Source organism: Astyanax mexicanus, chromosome 5 (assembly GCF_023375975.1).
Source record: "Astyanax mexicanus isolate ESR-SI-001 chromosome 5, AstMex3_surface, whole genome shotgun sequence".
NCBI classification, from domain to species: Eukaryota; Metazoa; Chordata; class Actinopteri; order Characiformes; family Acestrorhamphidae; genus Astyanax; species Astyanax mexicanus.
This window is the reverse complement of record NC_064412.1, coordinates 15,024,260-15,047,175: the sequence shown is the minus strand read 5'-3', so window position 1 is coordinate 15,047,175 and position 22,916 is coordinate 15,024,260. Positions and strand designations below refer to the sequence as shown.

General features: G+C 39.5%; 1 protein-coding gene and 1 long non-coding RNA gene across 3 annotated transcripts in view; one reads left to right on the top strand and one right to left on the bottom strand.

Moving 5' to 3' along the window:
• LOC111193766 (uncharacterized) overlaps window positions 1-1,430 on the top strand; it is a 50,055-nt gene extending 48,625 nt beyond the window's left edge. The window contains exon 4 of one of the 2 annotated variants that reach the window (XR_002650706.2): window positions 1,311-1,430. This is a non-coding gene — a long non-coding RNA (uncharacterized LOC111193766). The remainder of the gene's footprint in view (window positions 1-1,310) is intronic. The other variant, XR_002650707.2, reaches the window with a different exon arrangement.
• On the bottom strand, window positions 991-18,992 carry LOC103037850 (G-protein coupled receptor 22). Its single transcript, XM_007253276.3, has 2 exons — window positions 18,709-18,992; window positions 991-4,833 (listed from the first exon to the last, which is right to left on the bottom strand). Exon 2 carries the CDS (start codon window positions 4,698-4,700, stop codon window positions 3,234-3,236), a length of 1,467 nt encoding a protein of 488 aa, XP_007253338.3. The 5' UTR covers window positions 4,701-4,833; window positions 18,709-18,992; the 3' UTR covers window positions 991-3,233.
• Window positions 18,993-22,916: the final 3,924 nt, after the last annotated feature.

Here is a 22,916-nt window from a genome sequence, read left to right as displayed (position 1 = left end):
GTAAAGAAGTATATTGTCTGTTTATATTTTTACTATATTCTTACATTCTATTTGTCTATTTTTTTCGTAGCCTTGTGCAGTTTGATCACTTTTGCTAGATTAATCATAGTGTGGTTGTCACTAATCTCTGCTCCTACCTTGCATGTATTAGATGCTCCCTTACTCTAAAACACCTGATTTAAATGATCAGCTTGTTATGAAAGTTCTAATCTAGGAATCTAATCTAAATCTGAAATCTAAATCTGTAATAACCAAAGGAACTCTCAAGCTTCCAAAAATGTTTTTTTTTCTCCAGAAAAATATAATTCATGCAATAGAGGTTTAACATAAATTAGTAATGTTTTTTTGAACCACAAGATGGCCTCATATTCACAGGAAAGTATATACCATCTACAGATTCTCTCTGCTGGCTACTATTTTAATGATTTAATGTAAAGTAGCACAAAAACAAATCACCTTCTTTGACAAAATGAGAAAGTATCATATTCTCAGAATGTTCAGCCATAGTTAAAATGCCTAGATTTTTTTATTTAGATTATACATATGTACATAATTATTTGAGCTATTTGTTTTTCTATGGAAGCTGTTGGCTCATGATGAGTGTTTCTCATGCGCACTTTAAATGTGCTGGATGATTGGAACAAAAGTGTAACTGGGTGTATGCATGGGAACCTCTTAATAGGCCCTTCATGCTACACTTTCGGCTTACAGGCTACAGAACAAACTGATGAGTTAAATATAAATCAGTGCCATAACCCAGTAGGAGTACATTGGAACTATGACTTAATTCAACAATGGTGCTTTTACATTATGCCCCTGAGATATGTGTGGGCATATAGGCCTATGCCATTACAGGAGATTTGTGTGTGAGTGTATTTCCTAAGTTTCATTTTTCCCTGGAGCTACAGCCTACACACTGCTCTCATGTACTGTAAACACAGGCTATGGATCCCACAACAGAAACCTTTCTGATGCACAAGGTGACGAGTATTTATTCTCTCTGCCGGTGGACTTTATTTTGATTGCATTTTTGATATAATGAACCAATTCCTGTTGAACTGAAACTGTTGAATTTATTGATACAGACATACGAAACATGAAACAGCACAACAACAGTATTATACAATAATTACAACATTATAGAACATGCAGAGCATGGTCAAAAGATATGCGTCTGACCCAACACAGTGTGTTTGTCGACAAGAAAAAAAAAAGTTAGGGATAAATTTCTAACCTGTGAACAGAAAACAGTTGCATCACTGGTACTTAACAATGGAAAATATCCCCCTGATCTTTTCATCTCCACACAGACCCCAGGGAAACAGAGCGATCAGCGTGGCTGGATTGGTGAGGCCTTGGGGGATTCCGTCCTCTGCTCAGAGCGGTCCAGGTGTGTTTTTATGTAAAATGCTTGAGAACTACATCACTGAAGTCCTTTATAACATCAACAGAAACCTAATCAAGTTTAATGCCTGTATATCTTATGTACATATAACATTATGTTACCACATTAAAACAAAACTCTACAACGTTTACTGAGAGCATAGTTACCCATATGTAGTTGGTACTCAACCCAACATAATAATCAGATTATTGTACTTGTATTATTATAGTTTATGCTCTGGGCATGTGAAGAATTCTCTTATATCTAGGGGATATAATTTGTGTGGGTTGTGATATGGACACTGTAAACAGTGTACTGTGTTCAGAGACATAGCACATAATACATTGTTCTATAAAACATGTATATAAAGTATGTACACTGAATAGCATCTACTATACTACACTTGGACCTGTGTCTATGTTAATGTCCCTCTCTCACAATCACTCTCACACTCTCGCTTTGAGTATATATACACCCACACTCACTGATGCACACTGGTTGAAACTGGTTGAGGCTCTACACACTAACATGTTGAGGAGACACTGAGTAGCTAGCATTTGTGAACACAGAGAGAAATGTTAGACACTTTCAACATGAATTCACTAATTCTTAAACACTCCAGTGAAGTACAGTCAGTACAATCAGACTTCTGGACACTTTTCTTACAAAACTAAACAGTGCTAAATGATGCAACACATTAGAAACACTTTTCCGTTCTCCAGACAGCCTCGTAAGACAAAAAAAAAAATCATATTTAACACCATGGTAACCTTTGTGGAGAGATGTAAGGCATGGTCCAGCTGTAAAAAGGACTAGAGGCTTTGAAAAGATAAATGTTAGCATGTACATTTGCCCTTATAGCGGAGGATGCTTTCACATGCATCTAAATGACACACCATAATGACTGCATGTTCATTTATTCCACTCGCGGCTGTTACAGGACATTAGCGCCTTGAGGAGCAGTCTCAAAGAGCAAGTTTACCATTATGTAAACAAGATCTTGTAGTAAGTCTGTACACTGTGCTGCTGGGCTATTGAGTGTTTAATGTCCGTGTCTAACTCAGTGTGTACAAATGTGTAGGTGTGTGAGGAGGAGGCCAGGGGCAAATCTAACAGAGAGAGCTTGAGCTTTTGCATCAGCCTTCTCCCCCCTCTCACAGTTTGCTGGTGGTTGTAAAATTTCCTAAACAGCAGTTGCTAAGGAGGCCCAGAGGTGGCTTCTGTGTCCAACAGTCTCCAACAGAAGCGCTAGTTAACGAACAAATGAGCTGCTTAATTGGCACACCTGTGCCTTTGCCCCGTTTTGAATTCAAGTAGCTGTATTGCAGATTAGCTTATTACTGACTGTCATAAATTTCTTGCAATTACGCACGGTTTGCACATTATATACAATATACAGTCATCTCCAAAGAAAGAGAATTCATATTGCACATTACATTTAGGATATAACATAAATAGAGGAATTAAATAGGTCCTGGTTTCTCCAGAAATGTATACTACAAATAAAACAACTTCAAAATAGACCTCCTTGTAATAATCCTGATTATTTCTTTATCACTTTCACAATAAAATAATGTACATTAAAGTAAAATGGTAAATAAACAATCATTGTCATCATTGTCAATCAGCATGTTACTAGCTTAGCACACACAGTTTATATCATTTACATTTTCGTGACCATAATGCAGTCCACTGAGTTCATCATAGTCTTTCCTGCCTATGTGACTTTGGAGTTGGACAGCACATTCTATTTGTATGACTCTGTATGAAAAGGCTGCATTGCCAATTCTTTGTCTGGAGTGCTATCACCTTGAGCAAACAGGTATGCCAGTGTGCTTGCTGCTTCATTTCATAGTGGTTCTGTTAGACACCGATCTGTGGCATCACTTCCCTCCAAACGGAGCTTTCGACCCCCCTGCCGTGGCTCCACCCAGGAGTTGTGGATGACAGTTCCACCTGGAGACGGATCCACTTGCAGTAAGGACACCACCCGCTTCTTCACCTTGGCCCTGAGTGCCCGACGGAGTTTCTGTCGCGTGAAGGCGTAAAGCAGCGGATGGGATATGGTAGTGCCATATGCCATGGCCAAGAACCAAAGCCGCGCTCGAACCAGTCCATCACTAGGGCCCAATGTGAGGATAAGGATGTTTGCCACGGAAATAGGTGCCCAACAGCCCACAAAACTGCAGATGATTATGAGGGACATCCTGAAGACCCGCCGCTGGCGCTCCCTTCGGTCTCTGTGCCGCCTTACAGCCCTGCGGAGAGCAATGATGGCGGAAACCGAGGCTTGAACTCCTACTGTTGGGGCTGGTGCTGTAGCAGTGCTGGCACTGACCAGAGGGGTGGAGGACATGGGTGGGGGTGAGGTGGCAGTTGGAGTGGGAGTTGGAGAGGAGATGAGTGGAGGGTGTGTAAGGTTCTTGGTTTGGTTTGTTGCTTGCCCTCCTGCTTCAACATCTGTATGATTCGCCTTTTTCTTCTTTTTCTTGCGCCGCCCTCTACAGGTGGGTGCATTTTTCCTCTGGCTCCTCCTCATGTGCGAACCGATGCGTATGTTAAGTGCCCGAAGGATTCTTGAGTAGGTGAAGAGCATGACTACCAATGTGGCAAAGAAGATGGGTATCTGTAGAAGGATGTGATAGTACATCCCAAGGCCCATATGATATCCCTGTCCTCCCACACAGAGCAGTGTCCGATTACGCCAAGCTGGGGTCAAGGGGCTGTCGACCAGCCCATTCTCCGGCTCTGAAGAGAAGAAGTCCGCCTCAATGAAGGGGATGAAGAAGACAGCAAGAGACACAGCCCATACAGCGGCCAGCAGAAGAGCTGCCCATCGAGGGGTGAGGAACCTGTTAGCAGGCCGAACTGAAATGTCATAGCGGTCCAGGCTGATGACCAGCACATTAATAGCCGTGGAGATGCTGGTAAACGTGACACAGGCTTCATGGAAGCAGCAGATGAGCGCCAGGTTGCGGCTTGTCGGCAGCAGCACTATGACTACAGTTAGCGGCAGGCACAGCACACACACAACAATGTCCAGGATGTGCAAGTTGACCGTGACCATGTTGCTGACCGAATCAACCAGGTTGGACTGGGAACAGTAAAGCACCAGCACAGTCAAGTTACTACTGAAGCCCAGAACCAGCTCCAATAAGAGGAAACTGGTAAGTGATACCTGGAAGCTGACTGGATAAGGCATGTACCACCCTGCGGTGGTACTTGCTCCCATTTGCCCCTCCAGGCCGGTGATACTGGCCAGTGTCCCAGCTCCATCACTTGTCTCCAGCTGCTGGGTGTAGCTCTCTGTCCCCATGATAGTTTCGTGTGGGTGCTGACCTCACGCACTTGGACAGTTCCTGCCACACTTTAGGCAGGACCAAGGCCACCGACCCACAACATGATGAGATCTCATGGTCTCAGCACCATACAGAGTGAGTGAGTAAACCCTGGAAGGAGAAGGTACAAATATATTTAGTGGAAGAGCAAACTGAACATATCCGCATGCACAAAACAAAAAACAAGAGAGCAGGGCTAACCATAATCATGAATAGGCATATTAGCTTGGGAAAAATGACTAGTAAATGACTAGTGTGACACCAGTGTGTGTAGGGGTGTAACAAAATATAGATAAACTTGAGCTTTTTGATTTAAAAAAAGTCAGTATCCATTTTTTATTCATTTGTATATTACATTTTTAAGGTAAAAAAAAGGTATATCAAACTATCAATGCATCCTACAAAAATAGCCTTTGGTTCTAGTTTACATGTAAACATTGGCATTAGACAGTGATTCATTTTGTTGTGTTTAAATAATTTATATTTCTCCTTGCTAACAGTATTGCAATATATCCCAATTTATCAAATCAGATACACAATCCAACTGGTGTGTCAGGATGTGAGACAGACTATGCTTCCTGGGTTGTGCATTTGCGCTGATGCTAGTGGGTACAAATATAGCCTTAAAATACAGCAATGCCATCACCAGACTCGCTTCCTCTCAAAAACTGCTAAATCACTATTTTTTTTTCTTATTGTGTTTCCAGGGCCTCGTAATGGCTAAAGTAGCCATAGATTTTTTTTATGTAGAAAACACAAAAATCTTTCCTCTTTCCTGCTGTACTGACACTTTCCTTCATCACTTCCTTCAGTGCTCCCATTCTCCAGCAAATACATGGCACCCTGCCACCAAACCTGCCTCACACCTATAGCATATTGAGCAGCAGATGTTGCAGTCTATGGAGAAAATATGCCGCCGCAGAACCTGCCACGCAAAATCAGCATCATCACTGTCTGGCCCAGCGAACACTGACTGGTTACAAAGTCACGACTGCTATGCATTTGAGATACCTGTAACACTACATGTATTGGTATAACACTTGAGTATTTATTATTGTGATATTGTTTAACTCTTGTGTTGTCTTTACAATTCTGTTTTATGTTTTATCTTCTATTTGTGCTTTAGTTTATCCCTTAGTGCTGTTCGTTTTGATTTTTTATGTAAAATGAGCTATATAATTCATAAGCTCTATAAAGACAAATACATTATTTTATTAGTTTCGCTCAGACAAATAATATCAGCGTCACTTAGATATTAAATATAAAGCACTTTCACTTAGATTGCCTAACAATCTAGAAATAAAAACTTAATGGATTTTGTCTATTTATAGTTGTTATCCTTTCTTAGCCTGGTTGGCTGCACCCTATGAATCCAAACAAGAAATACTGAGCAATCAAATATGAAGCACCACTTAACAGCATTAGGGAGTGGCACTCTCAGCAAGTCTGAATTGATTGCGGCATTAATTGTTGTGTTGAAGAAGCTTAATTTATGTATTGCTTAAATCACTTGATTAAATAACTCTGGCTAGTTAGCAATAAATTTAAGATATAAGAACTGAATAAGTAGAAGCAGCCAAGCAAACCGTGTCCAAGGTTATATAAATAGTGAAAATAGTTTACGATTGCTTTTTTTCTTTTTTTTTTTCTTTTTTTGCTCAGAAATACAATCCAGACATGAACACATAAATCATCTCAATGAATTGTATAGATTGTATGTGGTGAGTAAGCATGTCACTTTGTGTGAGCAGAACATGCACAGTCATTTCCAGTCTAAAGAAGGAGCTGATGAATAAAGTAAGCTCTATAGATGGCTAGTTGATTAATACTGTTTATTATTGTCTGATTAAGTAACAGCAAATGCACAATGCTGTGTCCTGTCAAAAGAGCCATGTTTTGTACTTCTACATGGCATGCATGAACCAAACAAACATTTTGTCAGACTGATAGCCCACTATTCACTCCTATTATTGTTTCCATAGCAACAGGGCTGGGGCGATCTTAATGGGAGGCCAGATGTGGCTGATTGTCGTATGCGTTGCGCTTTTATTGTGGGTAATATTTTACGAATGCATCATCAGATAGCTAAAGAGATTTTAAAAACTGATGTTTAACTGTGCTTCCCTCAGGGAAAAGATAAGCGAAGATACTCTAGATATGCTGAATTAGCCTTTCCTCCAGAAATCTACAGCAGGGCAGAGCATGAGAGTCTCAGACACAATGCATGAGGTGGTAGAGCACTATCGGGCACAGTAAGGAGTAGTTGTGTCTGGAGAATCAGTAAGAAAAACAGCTTGCTGATTTTGCAGTCCATTTTTTTCTTTTTTTTTCAGTCTACCCGTACCCCTCTCTTGCCGTCCTTATCTTCCTCTCTACCCCACTGCCCTCCCTTTCCTCCCCTTCCCATCCCCTGGCCTGCAGTGGAGATTTCCAGCAAGCTTGGATCGTGTGCAGACTGCCTGATGTTGCTGTGTCAGAGACGAGGACACACAGAAACAATAACTGACAATCAGAAGGGCTCAGGGTTGGGTTTTCTGCCTCCGCTTTTATTGCAGCCCCTGACAAAGCACAAATTCGATGTGTCCGTTGTTGACAAGTGTTATTGATGCTTTTTGCGCTGGCCTGAGGTGATCCTCGAAATTGAATTAGTAATTCCAGCAAAGTCAGGACACAGAGAGAAAGCACGAGAGATGAGAGTAAGCGAGAAGAGGGGGAGGGAGGGATGGATGATGGGATTGCAATCACATTTCACAGGTAAACATGCCACTCCAGGAGAAAAAAAGAGCAATGCTACAGTGCTTTTCTCACACTAAAGAAAAATCTCTCAGAGGTCACCTATTGCCACTGATCTGTAATCTGTGCTGTCCTGATAAAGCAGCATTACTTTCAAGTCCAATAGGAAGGTCAAACTGAAAGACAGGTTTTTGACAGTTCCAAACAATAAGATTAGATAAGGCTACAGTTAAATATTATGTGTTCTAATGTGTACAGCATTGATAGAGGGTTACATATTTACAACACGTCCATGGTATCTTCAAAATACTCTAACAAAAGGTTCTGTTTGTTTATAGGGTCACCAACTACAGTGGTGTGAAAAAGTATTTTCCCCTTCATGATTTCTTATTTTTCTGTATGTTCGTCACTCCCTAAATGTTTCAGATCATCTAACAAATTTAAATATTAGTCAAAGACAACACAAGTAAACACAAGCCTTAATGTTCTTTTTGCTCAACAGTAGTTTTTGTATAGACCCTCTGTCATGCAGGCTCAGTCTCTTTCTTATTGGCATGATGTCTAGTTTTAAGAATCTTTAGGTTTACTTTGCTTTGTCAAGCAGGTCATATTTAAATGATTTCTTGGTTAAAATTAGGCCTGGGTGGGGCTAGAGAAATTGAACTCCACAGTTAATATATGTTTAAACTGGGGGAGCAAACACTTTTTACCCAGGGCTATGTGGGTTTGGATTTTTTTACCTTTATAATTAACATCTTAATTTAAAAACTGCATTTTTCGTGTACTTTTTTTGCCTTATATTTAAATTAGTTTGATGATTTGAAATGAGTGACAAACACGCATAAAATAAAAACAAAATCATTAAAGGGGCAAAACTTTTTCACACCACTATAAACCATGTAGGAAACACATGTAAACCATGTAGAAATTAATCAGGAAACTAGTTTCTATTCTATTATTTCTAGCCATTTACCAAGTTAAATTCTGGGTGAGCAAAAGTCCATTTATAAATGTATGGATGATAAAGAAATAAATTTAAATAATGAAGTTAAGCGACTGGCACTGAACAGACAGAATAGCTGAAATTAAATCTTTCCCCTGGTCTTGGATATGTTGCTCACTCACTTGGATAGACTACAGAGCCAATGATTGCCACACAGCATGCTGCAGATGAAATTCTGTATAACTGCTGAGCTACCGACTGTGTTGACGCTAAAAACACTAAAAGTCGAAATGCAACACATTCGTTTGGACCTGTAGCTGGCTAGGCTTAGCTTTGATTTGTTAGCAAGCCAACGTCTACTGAACTGACTGTGTTAAAATGAACTTACTCTCAAAAGACACACCTTTAGAGGATAAAGACTGGTTTCTGAGAGCACTAAGTAAAGTTTATGGTCTTAGAAATAACTTAATAGTCAATATTAAGTGCTTTCACTGAGGCACCGTGGCATGTCATTTAACTTATAGTCCATTCTAATCACGCTTGTAGTTCCCTGCAGAGTGGACTATATTGTTTATTGAGCCATTTTAAGGGAGCCCTCAGGCAATGAAAGGACCAATCACATTTTGCCCTTTGTTTCCACCACTTTCTTGTTGGGATTAAGAAATAGTGGTGAAATGTTAGAGCTACCTGGCCTCCAAGCTTCAAGATTGGTTTAGAGGCAATATGCAAGATAGAAGCACTGCAAGGTGGCTGCTGAAGCACCCAAATTAACCCACAAATGTATAATTTTCTTTGTTAGAATTTATAAGAACAGCTGCATTATGTAAAGATCCAATGCCATAAATCCAGCAGCAAGTTTGCTGGACTTTACAGCTCCTCTGCAATCACAACATGCTTGCAAAGCATCGATATTGGCATGCTAACAAAGCAGTGTTCCTTTTTATTTATTTATTTATTTATTTCGACAATGTGTTAGGTCCAAGTCGGGTTGTCCCATTTGTAACTTAGTTCAAAGGGGGAAGGATGGCACTCAAAAACTGTAAAGAGGTAAAGTTTGTCACTTTACTGGACATTTAAAAAAAGTACCCATCAGTATTTGCATGTCTAGTGAAGACCTGGGGAGTCCTGTTGAATGGAATGCATTTGCTAAAACACATCCATAGAAACATCAGAGTGTCTAATTTTAAGAAAGGAATGCTTGTCAGGCTAGTTTACACCTCTGACCTTTAATGTTTTTGGGCACATATTGTACATTTCATCCAGGTTTGCTTGCTTAGTTTTGATCATTTGGAATAATTAAATCAGTTCTCCAAACTCAGCTGGAGCAAGGTTGTTTTTCCACCTGTTTCCAGTGCATGACATAAATCAATAAGCTCCCACAGCTCCACCCCTACCCTGTGGCTCTCTTAAGTGTACAGGAGAGATCAGCTTATTCAGCAGTTTGCTAGATAAAAAATATATCTTGTTATTTTTCTGCTGAATGGCAGTACACAATATATATATCTCCATTTTGTCATTTAGTGCCATAAAATGTATATTATGGTATTTATTATATAGAGTATAAAGAATAGACATATATATATATATATATATATATATATATATATATATATATATATATATATATATATATATATATATATATATAATAGTATATACAGTATATATTAGTAGTTCTATCAGAATTTCATATAATCAGCAACTAAAAGAAAATTCAAATTGCACAAAATATTGGATCTAATTGGAACGCAACATAGTCTATATTGTTTTAAACAATAATATTGTCTCTTCTTATATCTTGTGTAAAAATATAGTGATAATTCTTAACAACTCGTCCAGCCATAATAGACAGAGCAAACTTTTAACTTTTATGCACAGCATAAATACTGTTATTATTTTAAAAGATGGTCCTAATTTTTAAGTACTGTATAATATATTATAATATAATATAATATAATATAATATAATACTTATTATTATATTATAACAATAATTATATTGTTATATTCATTATAAATGTATTATTATTTATTTATATATGAAGTTTTAGAGTGTTACACAGGTGCTTTTTGTCCAAAAAATCCAAAATTATTCAGGTCCCAAGCTTACACTGCATACCAAAAAAAATTCTGCTCACACATTTCCTACTTAGATTAGAGTCTAAGGCTTTGTTTCGTACCCAAATTGTAATTAATGAATTGAAGTGTAAAATTCTCTGGGGTTTTATCCTCTGCTGTCCTAGAAGAGGTTAGAAAAAAGCAAGCATTGATTTTCTTTCTTAAAGATCTGGAGGAAGTATCACTGTCTGGGAGACAATCCAATGTGACCTGCATTTGACCCTCAGCCAGTCAAGGGCCAAGCACTGACCTCAAGACTCAGCAGACCCAAAATGAAGTGGGTTAAGTAAAGGATTGTGTTGTATGGTGTAAAGCTGGGCATACAACTGAAAAATTTTGGTCAATGGTGACGAATCATGTTTGAAACGTCCATAGTGTATGGTCACGGACACTGTTCATAAAACACAACATTGGTGGACATAAGCATTTTACCAGGGAAATGGGATTATGTACAGGGTGTGAACATAAAAACACAGTTTTTGAACTGTTTATTTTGCAGGGCGAATAAAAAAGAAATCAAGCATTTACAATTCCATTTAAACAAACAAATTAGAGTCTGCAGATATACACCACTGTGCCTATGTATTGTTGTGATAAGCCATCTCTGACTGTTTGACTTGTGTTTACTGTGTTTTGGCATACAGAAAAGCAGTAAGAGCTGGTCAAAAATCTATCCAATCATTTGACCACTTAGTCGAATCTATTTGAGGATTTTTTGTTCATTAGCTCTCATATATCCCTGTAGTTTCTCCTAGACAACAATGAGATCAGGTAGAAAGAGAAAAGAAACTTTGGGATAAGTAGCATGAGGCGCAAATGTGTCTACTGAGATAAAGACCTTAGTATTCTTATTTTGAGTTTTAGTATGGGTCTCAAAGTGTTGTTTTGTGCTCAGATCTGCTAAAATCATGTTTGCATGTTTACTAAAATTAGTTTTAATATGATTTTGCAGCTTTTTAAATTGTTTTACCAAATTGAGTTACCATAATTCATTGTAAAGAAAAAAATATGCAGTCTTAAACTAGATCAAATCAAGCCAATAAAAAGATTTTGCTATATTTTTGTCTCATGCTTTATCTCCTGGTGCAATTTTAGGAGAAACGTTTGTGACAAAGTTGATCTCTGAATGAAACTTACAAGAGATAAAGAAAAATACTCTTTAGACATCAAATATAAATACTTTCTTAATAAAGTTTTCATATGGGAAGTAAATCAGCATCACTGCCATGTTTACACTGCATATCAAATGGCAGCCAATTCACCCAGCTTCTGACATTTATTCAGTTTGTGTTTTAAAATGTTTACTTCGTTCCCCTGAATCTAACTAAATTTATCATTGGCATGAGACACTATATATTTCCAGATATATTACCAAGCCCTACACTAAAAACTGCAGGGGATCTTCCCCTAGTGTTGTCCAAGATTTCTAAACTTCTTCCAGTCCTCTTCCCATCAGCAGAGATTCAACAGACAACTGGATATTCATGTCGTGTGGTGTGCAAATTACAAGCTTGTTGATAAGCTAGCTGAAGTGGTGTGTGTGTGTCTGTGTGAGGCCCAGGTGCAGTCACAGCTAACACACACTTCCTAATGAAGTCCCCTGGTGTGGGGGTAGGTGGCTCTCCGAAGGCCCTATGGCTGCAGGGAATCTGCTTTAATCACTTCTTCCCACTTCCAGAACAATGGTTTCACTGCAGGGGGCTAATTATATGCCCTGTCATAGCCGCCAAGCACCTCAATCACCTTTATTTACCGCCAGACAGGCGTGTTTGTAGTTGCAGACTTGTATGACACTGCTGAATGCTCGAATCGCCCTGTTGCATATCTCAGTAAAGAGGGATCATGTTCAATAGGCTAACTGAGAGCACATAAGGACATTGCTTTCTGCACAAAGTCCAATAAATAGGTCAATTTCATCACAGAGCAGTCACTCTTCTTCTTTATGCTCATCGGTTTTTAATGTGGCTGGTTCGTGTCTCTGCTTCAGGGGAAAGTTGAGAGAATGACACCCCTTTTGATCTATTATGATTTTATGATTTCTTCTGTGGCTTGAAAGATTGACCTTCCTCTTTTTACGCCGCCTGAGTGAGCTGATCTTTCTGACACATTGTGTTTTTCAATAGCTATCCTGTTCACTTCGCTGTCAGAGAAAAGAAACAGATCGGAAGAGAAGTGCATACATCTCCAAAGCGGTGTTCAACGTGAGCCACGAGGTGACACGAGGCCTTTAGCTTCAGCGAAGGTTGTGCTCTCAACTAGTCTCATTAACAGGAATTCAAATGTTTTCACCACGTGCCAATTATGATCTAATACTTCAGGGTTGAGCGCATGAGTGGAGAAGAGCGTGACAAAACAGACGGCAATTTTCAGGATGTTTTCCTGCATCGAACAGACATGAGTACACACATCTTGTGTGACATGACAAGGCCGAAATGTCACGCCTGGCGTTGACGTAGAATGCAGGTGAAACTGACAGAGTTTTACCATCATTACATGTTTCTGTGCACCTCTTCTCATTTAAGTCACCTGAAGTGTCATTTCTGCAATAAAATGTTGATGCAGAGCCAAACAGGGTACAAACAGGGGCAAGTAAAGCTTAGAATAATAAAGAGCGCTAGAGAGTGAGAGATTATCAGAGAGGGAAAAATGGAAGTACAGTGTTATGCTGAACTCCTTTGGCCTCTGCTCCTCCACACACCTCCTACTCATAAATATCTCCCAGGAAGAGAGAGATAGAAAGAGAGAGAGAGAGAGAGAGAGAGAGCAGCCCACACAGACGAGCAGGCGCAATATTTCATCACAGCAGAGAAACTATCAACCATAAAACACGACACCATTCTGCATCCTCACGCTGCAAAATACCAACACCATAAAACACTGGTGTGTTTCAACAGGGCAGGCAGTGCAGTATATTACGCTGCTAATAATGCGCTTTGCCTTAATGAGCATTGCAACTAAACAAGTCTCTCAGTTCATCACTGTGCAAACCATAAAATGCCACACACAAACACATAACGGGTGCCTGGAACAGATGATAGAAACATCACTATAAACCACAATGGCATAATTCTCTATGCCATTCTGCAGGTAATTAGCTCTGACAAGCGCTGAGCTCACTTACGCTCAGATTAATGCACCGACAACAACTTGTCTTCTGGTGTTGGCGTCCCTGTAGCGTAATGTGTTATGGCAAAATATTTCAACCTAACAGATTATTATGATGCACAGTCTCTGTCAAACCTCTCTGACAGACACAGGGCTGTAGTTCTTTTGCAAGGCTTTGAATAGATATGATGTGGTTTCACAGCAACAAAGCAGTATGAGAATGATTGGATGGACAGACTGAAAAAGCATATTGTGCGGCTCAACCCGAATGCATGGCAGATGGCTGCTTACACTCAATTTGCTTTCAAGGGAAGGATTGTGTCAGGTGCGGGTGCAGGGAGGACGCGGAGGCGGACGCAAATGCAAACAAAAAAGGATTTATTAAAGAAAACAAATACAAAATACACATGGAATAATCTGAAAACAGGACTGAGGAAACTGGGGAACACATAGAGCACTGACAGACGATAAACGTACAAGGATCGACACCAGGGAAATGGAACACGGACCTTAAATAGAGGTGCACACACACAGGAAACAGGAAACACCTGGGACGAAGGGGCGGAGCTACAAATGAACACAGGTGAATGGAAAAACACTGGGAATGAAACACAGAGGAGCCGGGTCACATGAGAACATACAGACAAGAGAACAGACAGGACATGACAGACTGAAGCCACTGAAGCTTTTTGGGCCCACTTACATTTCCACCTCCAGCCTTAACATTTACCTAGAATAGCCTTTCTCATTTCTCTTTAATGTGTGAATTCCACAATACAGATAGGATCCAATAATCTGATTTGCCCCTAATGGCTTGTTTTTTTTCTCCCCCCGCCGGAGCAGAAATAACAGCTCGGTCAGATATGTCGACTTGAAAGCGAAGGCGCGCTCCAGCCATTTCCAGTCATCTCCAGTCACATTTAGAAAGTGCAAGTGTGAGCTCACATGCAGAGACTGGGAATAGTCATGACCTTTTCATCTGCAGTGTGAAGAAACAGAAAACCCAATTAAACAATACTGTCTGGACTAACTGCACACAGAGAAGTTTATTCCACAGAAACACGCTTTCCCCCTCCTTTTTTTTTTCTTTACTCGCCTGCAGAAAGGGCCTGGCCGTGGCATTGATTCATTCCCAGGACAAGAAATGAGGGACTGTCAACCAAATCTGACAGATTACCCTGATGCTGGCTGTGCTTGTCCATTATTTTCAGCACTGTTTCACAGTGGGCAGGATTATAACTCTAGTCAAAAGAAAATAGAATGCATTTGACACCGACTCCACTGATTGTGACACAGCAGCATCCGCATGTCTCTACAACTTTGATCTCTGTAAAAGAAGGCAAAGTTTCATCATCCCTTTGTTCAAAAAGAGATACAGCTCAACATAATCTTGTTCTGGAGATTAACTCCACAAATCTAATCCCAAAGCTAAAAAATCAGACAAGAGACAGAATGAATCATACAAACACCAATTTCAGCACCTGAAATTGTGCAGGTATTGTGCAAATGTCACACCACCTTCCTTTTATTGATCTTAAAAAGACGAAATAGCAGTCAAATAAGGGGCCTCTAACTAAGGATGGGACAATATATCAGTATACTGTATAATTTGAATCATATTGTATTTTATTGATTTGTGGCACCAAATATCTATATTCTAACTGAACACCAACACCAATTAATACATTCATGGTATTAACTTATTTAGGAGTATTTTATCATCATTAACACAAATACTGTGAAGTACCGCAGATAACTGCTCCTGATCAACTACGAATCCAAATCTCAACATTATTGAAAGTTGTGGAGAAAACCACTTACAGATTTCTTTGAGAAGCCAGATAGTACATCTCATGAAGGTAAAGAGTGTACACATTAAATATGGAAAAGTATGACATATTTAGTTTAGTTTATTTCAATTATTTGATATTATCCACAACATTAACTTGCCTTTTTTAAAGCTGTACTGTAAAGCCTGTAAGTTTCCTTTTTATAACGCTATAAGAAACTAAAGAATACAATAAGAAATTTGGGTCTTCTCTCAGACTTTCCCATTATTGACCATTTTACAAGATTTTATCTACATCCGTTCAATACAAGTCCCAGCCCACTGACACCTGCTGTTTACGTGGACAGACCTCTCGTCAGCCTCCGACAGGACTAGCTCCAATGAGCAGCAGAGCAGCCCAAGATGTGTCTCTGCTTGGGAAGATAACGTCAGATTGTAGCCATCAGCCACAATTCTTAGGCACTTCTGAATTGTACTGATATGTATAGTACCTGCAAGCACCATGTGAAAGTGTTTGATATGGGATTACAAGAGGACGCTTTGATGATACACCAGTGGGGGAATAACCTGGTATATGGTATTTGTATTTGTATAGTCTCCGCAAGCAATTTACTAGGGTTTCAGCTAGGACTGTGCCATATTGTGTCATACACAGTAATATTATCACAATTTTTTAAATTGTAAAATCCATATCATGGTAATAGTATATTATCATTATGCTGTCTTGAAAGTAGACTATTTTGTATTTGTTTTATCATTTAATGTGAAGTTTTAATGGTATTCTACACTTTAGCATTCTGGTTGATTTTTTGTTACATTATTATTTGTATTATTATTATTATTATTACTATTATTATTTAATACAATATCAGAGTCTTAGTAAGTTACTGTTGTGTACAATATTAATACAAATTACAGATTTTTAAATATTGTATATTTTAGACTAAGCTTTGCTCTGTTGGCATCCATTTCTGCTATGGCCACCAAGTGAGCAGCCGGAACAGATTTCTGGCTATTTTGCGGTTGTAAAGTGAACATACATTAATAATACAAAGCCTAGAGTATCACAGATATGTTATGGAATTTAAATAAAAAATGAATTGTGTAAACAGAGAGAGTGTGAGAGTGAGTGATTATGAAGCTTGGGCTTAAAGATTTTGCTGAAATGATGAAGTTTCTTATCTACAGACGGAGGCAATTACAACACAATTAATCTAATTCATCTCCTGGCAACGGAGGGAAGGAGCGAGAGAGGGAGAGAGAGAGAGGGAGAGAGGAAAAGAGAGAGAGGGTGAGAGAAAGAGAGATGAGGTGATGTTTTCATGGTAATAGATGTCTCTGTCTGTCAAGAGGTTAACTTCCATTCATAGTGAAAGCACACAGGCAAGCGATCCTTTCATCAGGATTCTACTCCTCTCTCATTACGCTTTTCACCTCATCCTCTTCTATCTAACCTCTCTTTGCTCTCTCTCTTTCCTCCACTGCCTCTATCTTTTCATCTCCTGCTTCCCCCCTCTTCTACTTTCCTTCGTTTTGGAGCTATCAGTGTTACTTTTGCTCTCTCCTCTCTTGCCCTCTTCTCCTGCTGTCGTTTGATATGTCCTTACTGTCTCTGGAACTTTACTCTCTCTGTCTCTCTTACTTTCTTTCATTTCTCTATGCAGGTGAAGGAGAGCGAGATGAGACACCGCTTTCATCTCACCATCCACTCCTCAGACAAGCATGCAGGGAATGAAGACACATCTTCCTTTTTGCAGTTTGTGTTAGGCAAAGGCAAAACAACAGAGGGAAGAGAAGAGGCAGAGGGTGGATTATTGATGTGTGGAGATATTCAGAAACAAATTGGTAGAGGTTCTGTGTCTCAGAAGAGAAGCACTCCTGAAATGCATGCACATTATGCAACATCCTCAGAACAACTTTTTAGTATCAGTCCATTACTTATGCCTAGCTATTAACACTGCTGGCCTGCATAATTAAAAATAAGAACACTGCATCATTTTCCATCATTACCTGTCTGATATATTATGCCAACTGTGTACTTTCTCCAGTTGTTTACTTTAAAAAGTGTCTTACTTAACTCAGTGCTTGCAGAAGAAGAACAAAAAAAAAAAACGCTTTCCTGCTGGGTCCTCAGAGGGTCAGGGGAAGAGAATCCCAGAGGATTTTCGATGAGAAAAAAAACACAGTCTCTGAGCTGAAAAGCTGTGCACCTCTAGGATCTGTAGTCACAAGTCAAAGCCAGAGCCCCCACCCCCATCGCCCTCCCTCCCTCCCCCCCGGGTAACAGAGATGCTGTTTACCATGGAGGATGTATACACCATGTGTATATCAGCATCTCTTTGGGGACCTAACCTACTTCTGCCACAGCAATTTGCAGATTAACATGTTATACACAGTCCTATTAGAACATTACATCTTGCCTCCATTAACCTCTGGATCTAACAATCTTTAAACATATCTTTGCACCTCTTTGCTTCTAACTGTGCTTCAAAACATGCATGCCCTTGAAGTTAATGGTTATGAAAGTTAATGGTCATAAAAGTTATTAATAGTTGATAGTAGTGTGATAGCTGTGTAGGCCTTACAAAAATTAAAAAGAAAATCTAGCATCATACACAGCTTCACATAAGTGAAGTGAGATAAACAAGAATTTAAGAACAACAGGAAACAAATAATAAATAAATCTCAATTGTAGACTCTAAACAACAGCAACATATGATGAAACTCTGAGGTTCAGGTTTGTCCCAGGGGTGCTGAGAAACTTCCCATCCAATAAACAACATCCAGAGCACTGGAGCCACCTCCAATAAGCCCTGTTGTGCGCTGCCTGTTTGCTGTAAGTGCAGACAGACCCTCACATGCAAGTGGATGAACACATCACTGCACTGAACACAAGTAATGCAGATACAACCTATTGATTGCCTGCCATTGGGTCCAAGCACTCAAGTGGAAATATGAGCCATGGTCGAAGAAGACCTGTAAGATATCCTGGAAGATAAACAATAGAATGGAAACGATAGAATAGCTGTCTATTGTAGAGAAGAAGATGAGAAAAAAAAACAAAAGCAAATTGTTGCATTGTTTTGTTTTTTCCTCTGAGGTTAAAAAACAAAGAACCTTTACAGATTGCTCACTGATTTGCACGGGCAGTTTTACAAACAGGCAGAAGCCAGCTCGTGCAGAGATGCATCATTAGCTAATATCTATAATGCATACCCACTGACATCTAACGGTGTCTGAGTACTATCTTGTGAATGTGACAAGGAGACGTTTAGCTACAACATCTGTGCGCAACTTACCGCTACATGTCCGGACAGGTGTCTGCGCGTGGCGGGAGTCCAGGACACGACAGCCGTCTTCTTAGATGGAGCATACTCTGCTGAAAAAACGCATCAGCACTGGCTGCACTGTAAGTTATACATATTTTTTTCAGCATGCCATTAGTTAGTAAGTCTGTAAATGGTCTAAAACGTCCAGGATTTGAGCTGTCTTATATAAATATGTGTGCGTGGGTCAGCAGCAGCTTCAGCAGCAACCTGCAGATATCTCTATTAGGACTTCTAACCACATGCACTGCGGTCGGTGAGAGTAGTGATGCTCGCAAAGCACTGGAGGAAAAAACGCTATTTTTGTAACCCACCCGTTTTCAGACAGGTGCCGCATCCTGCGCTACAATTGGCTGGTTGTCGCCTCGTGCGCTGAGACTGCACAAGCAGCCCGCGGATAGTGAGTACAAATCACTAGCCAATCAGAACGTAGGAACGGGAATGCACTTGCCAATCACAACGCAGGAGTGGAAATGAATTAACCAATCACATCGTAGAGCGTGAGAAGAGAAGAGATACTACTAGCCAATCCTGGCACATGTTCTGGGATAGCCCACAAGTAAACAGACAATCGTAGTGATGGGGCGGGATTATACTATTCTAGCCAATCCCAGCGCAGGAGGCGGGGCTTGTCGCAAAACAGGTGGGGAAAAAAAGCAACAAGCGCGTGGACACACAGGCTTCATGCACCAAGTGCTTGCCGTCCGTCCAATACAGAGATTGTGCAAGACTCATGAACAAGAGGAGGAGGAGGATGGAGGGGGTGGAAGGATGGAGAAGGATGAGGATGATGAGGAGGAGGAAGAGGAGGGGGTGGGAGGAAGAAAGAAGGAGGGGTTTCCACACTCTACACAAGGTCATCCAAGACACCTCAAGGGTGAACATGTGTGAGGCGTGTTAGGAGCTCTGTAAAACACGCACTGTGAAGTGCTGGCTGAGGGCGTGCTGGCGCGAGGGCAGTTAAAGGGAGATGTTAACAGTGTTATTGTAGCCTTCAGCAGCATTGCAAACTGTCTAAGTGATATTGTGTGTGTGTATGTGTGGTTCCCTCTGCCTCTCCAGGCAGGTGCGGTGGTCCCCTAACGAGCGGGACGCGTTCCAATAGCAGTTAGTACACTACAGTGCAGTACACTCACTGCGTCTTTTGCACTAGATCAGGTGTGAATTGGTCCAGGAAACAAAACAGCTTCGGCTCGGCTCATTGTTCTCAAGCATGCGCAGTGAAGCTGATACTTTTCTGCAGTGGATGGAAGCAGATAATCTATGGCTGCTGCTTTGTGATAGATGAAAGATTAGAGTTTCTGATAGAAGTTTGATGAGCGAAATGAAAGGCAAATGTTTGCACATGTGGTTCTCATTAGCTTTGCAAAGTTGCTCCTGTTGACCGACACAAGAATATGAAGACAATTGAATGGGATAGTAGCCTATGTGTACATTTTACAGCTCTGGAAAAAATTAAGGGACCACTTCAGTTTCTGAATCAGTTTATCTGATTTTGCTGTTTATAGGTATATGTTTGAATAAAATGAACATTGTTGTTTTATTCTAGAAACTACGGACAACCTTTTTCCCAAATTCCAAAAAAAAAAAAAATTGTCATTTAGAGCGTTTATAAGAAATGAGATAAAATGAGAAATGGCTGAAATAACAAAAAAGATGCAGAGCTTTCAAACCTCAAATAAAGCAAAGAAAACAAGTTCATATTCATAAAATTTTAAGAGTTCCGAAATTAAAATTTGGTGGAATAATCCTGGTTTTTAATTACCATTTTCATGCATCTTGGCATGTTCTCCTCTACCAGTCTTACACACTGCTCCACTCCTAGTGCAAAATTCAAGCAGTTCAGCTTGGTTTGAATATAATCAAGATCTTCCTCTTGATTATATTCTAGAGGTTTTCAATTTGGTAAAATCGCTAATAATTTTTGAGTTTTCTCTAATTTTTTTCCAGAGCTATATTTGACTGTGTGTGTGTATCAGAGATCAACTGACCAACTGCAGCAACCCCACATCATTTGCTTAATTAGATCCAGGTGGCTACTTTTTTCTTGGCCAGGCAGTGTTACATCATGACATTTCAGGGTGTTTTTGCAATAACAATTGCAAACAACTTGTTGAATAAAAAAAAATCTACTGCAACAAAACAAGTATAACATTTTATTTAGCGATATTATTGCATATGATATGATAGGGCACACCCCCACTCTCATAGAAATTGTCACCAAATTGTAACAGAAATTAATGATACAACATGCCATGATACTAATAATGCCCTCCATATATATCCATGATTGAAATAAAATAAATGATACTAAACAAAATAGATATAATATGTCTGTAGTATATATTTAAGTTGTACCCTGATGGCTTATGGCCCTAAAATAATATCACCATTTTTTTTACAATTTTTGCCATAATGATATTCAAAAATGTTGGCAATGCAGTATGATATGGCACACCCCTATAAGTGAGACAGCAATGTTAGCTTTGTGCAGAAGACTGGAAGGTCAAAGGGTAAATTTTTTTGACTACTTTTAAAATATTCCGTGGCAAAAAAAGATTCTGATTTAAATAGCTGGAAACCCAAGGACAGAGAGGCAGGCACAGCAGGCTACAGGAGAGCAATTAAAAGATGTGAACTCAAGGTGAAGTAACAAATGACAGTAAACATTTAAAAGACTTCAGTAGTTTTCCCCCCTAATTCACACTGGAGTTAATATGCAGTGTCTCAATGCACAATACAGGATAATAGTCTAGAAAATGAAATATGTCTATTTTGTCTGTTGTGACTAAAATACCGTTAATTATAAATGGGGGCTTCAGGGGAGGACAGTAAAATACACATCAACATAGAATAAGGGCTCTGTATGTTAGATACAGTTACGTAATAATTGTATGTTATTAAAAATTAACAATAATGTTAACAATATTCAAAGTTTACATTGGATAAATTACGAAATTTAAACTGCTTATACACCTAACCATGCTTATGTAAAAACTGTCCGGGGTATAGTTGTAATATTGCAATGACACACTATTATATTCCTCTGTCCATAACTAAGTGCAATCACAAAAAGTAAGAATGTACAGAGCACCTTTATAGATAACATATCGTGTGTCCTCGAGTGCAAGATCGACCTAATTAGGAAAAATCTCAGATTAAAGTTCCATGGTGCCATAAAGGTCCTAGTAGGGCTTGATCTGTAGGGTTAATGTTTGAGGTGTGCCTCGGTTAGTTGGTCTCGATTCCATTCTGTTGTAATAAGTGCTATTAAATGACATGTTATATTATGGCTGTGTGCAGTGCTATTAATCAAAGTGCAGGGGAACACATTTCGACTGGAAGGAATTGGATAGCAATCTGTCCGCCACATTTCATTTACTCCTGCTCGCTTCTTTGGAGCATTGCTAACCGAACACCTCAAGCAACACTGAGGCTCAAATATACACTCTAACAAGATATGCTTGTAGGTGTGCTTTTGCACGTAGCAGGTTTTTATGCAAGCATGTTTGCAGCATTTGACTGTGCGTGTGTGTGTGTGCATTTTTAGCAATAAAACATATACCTTTTACCCTACAATATATATCACAACACTTTAAAGCTATATATACTAATAAGCCACTACAATTAACGTTGCTATAAAGTGAGTTTCAATGATTATCTAGTCAGGGGTGAGATATATGAGGCAGCAAGTGAACAGTCAGTTCTTGAAAGGTCTCCTTCTGCTAAAATCCACTTTTTCTTGTTCTTTGTGAAATGCAAAAGGTCTCTCTGAGTTGTATATTCATGCTGCATATGAAACTGTTCCTCAATCTCCATTGTCTGCAGTAGATAGTAAAAGAAAATACTCAGAAAAATGAGTCAATCAGGAAAAGCACTGTGTCTACATCAACTTGTGTATTCATGGCCTTTAGGTTTACATTGGATCTCCAGTGGATTATCTATCGCAGTGCTGTTAGCCAATCAGAGGCCATATGTTTGTATGTATGAATAGTCATAAACAAGAGCTGAAATCCTGTCTTTGTTCAGAGACCGCTAATTCAGTGAAATACAGCAGGGCTACACAGAAACACCAGAGCACTTTTTTCACAAAAAAACGGCTCGCCTGGCATTCTTTCCTACTAGACAGCACAACTAGACATTTTAAAATGAATGAAAAAAAACGATGTAATGAGACTTTT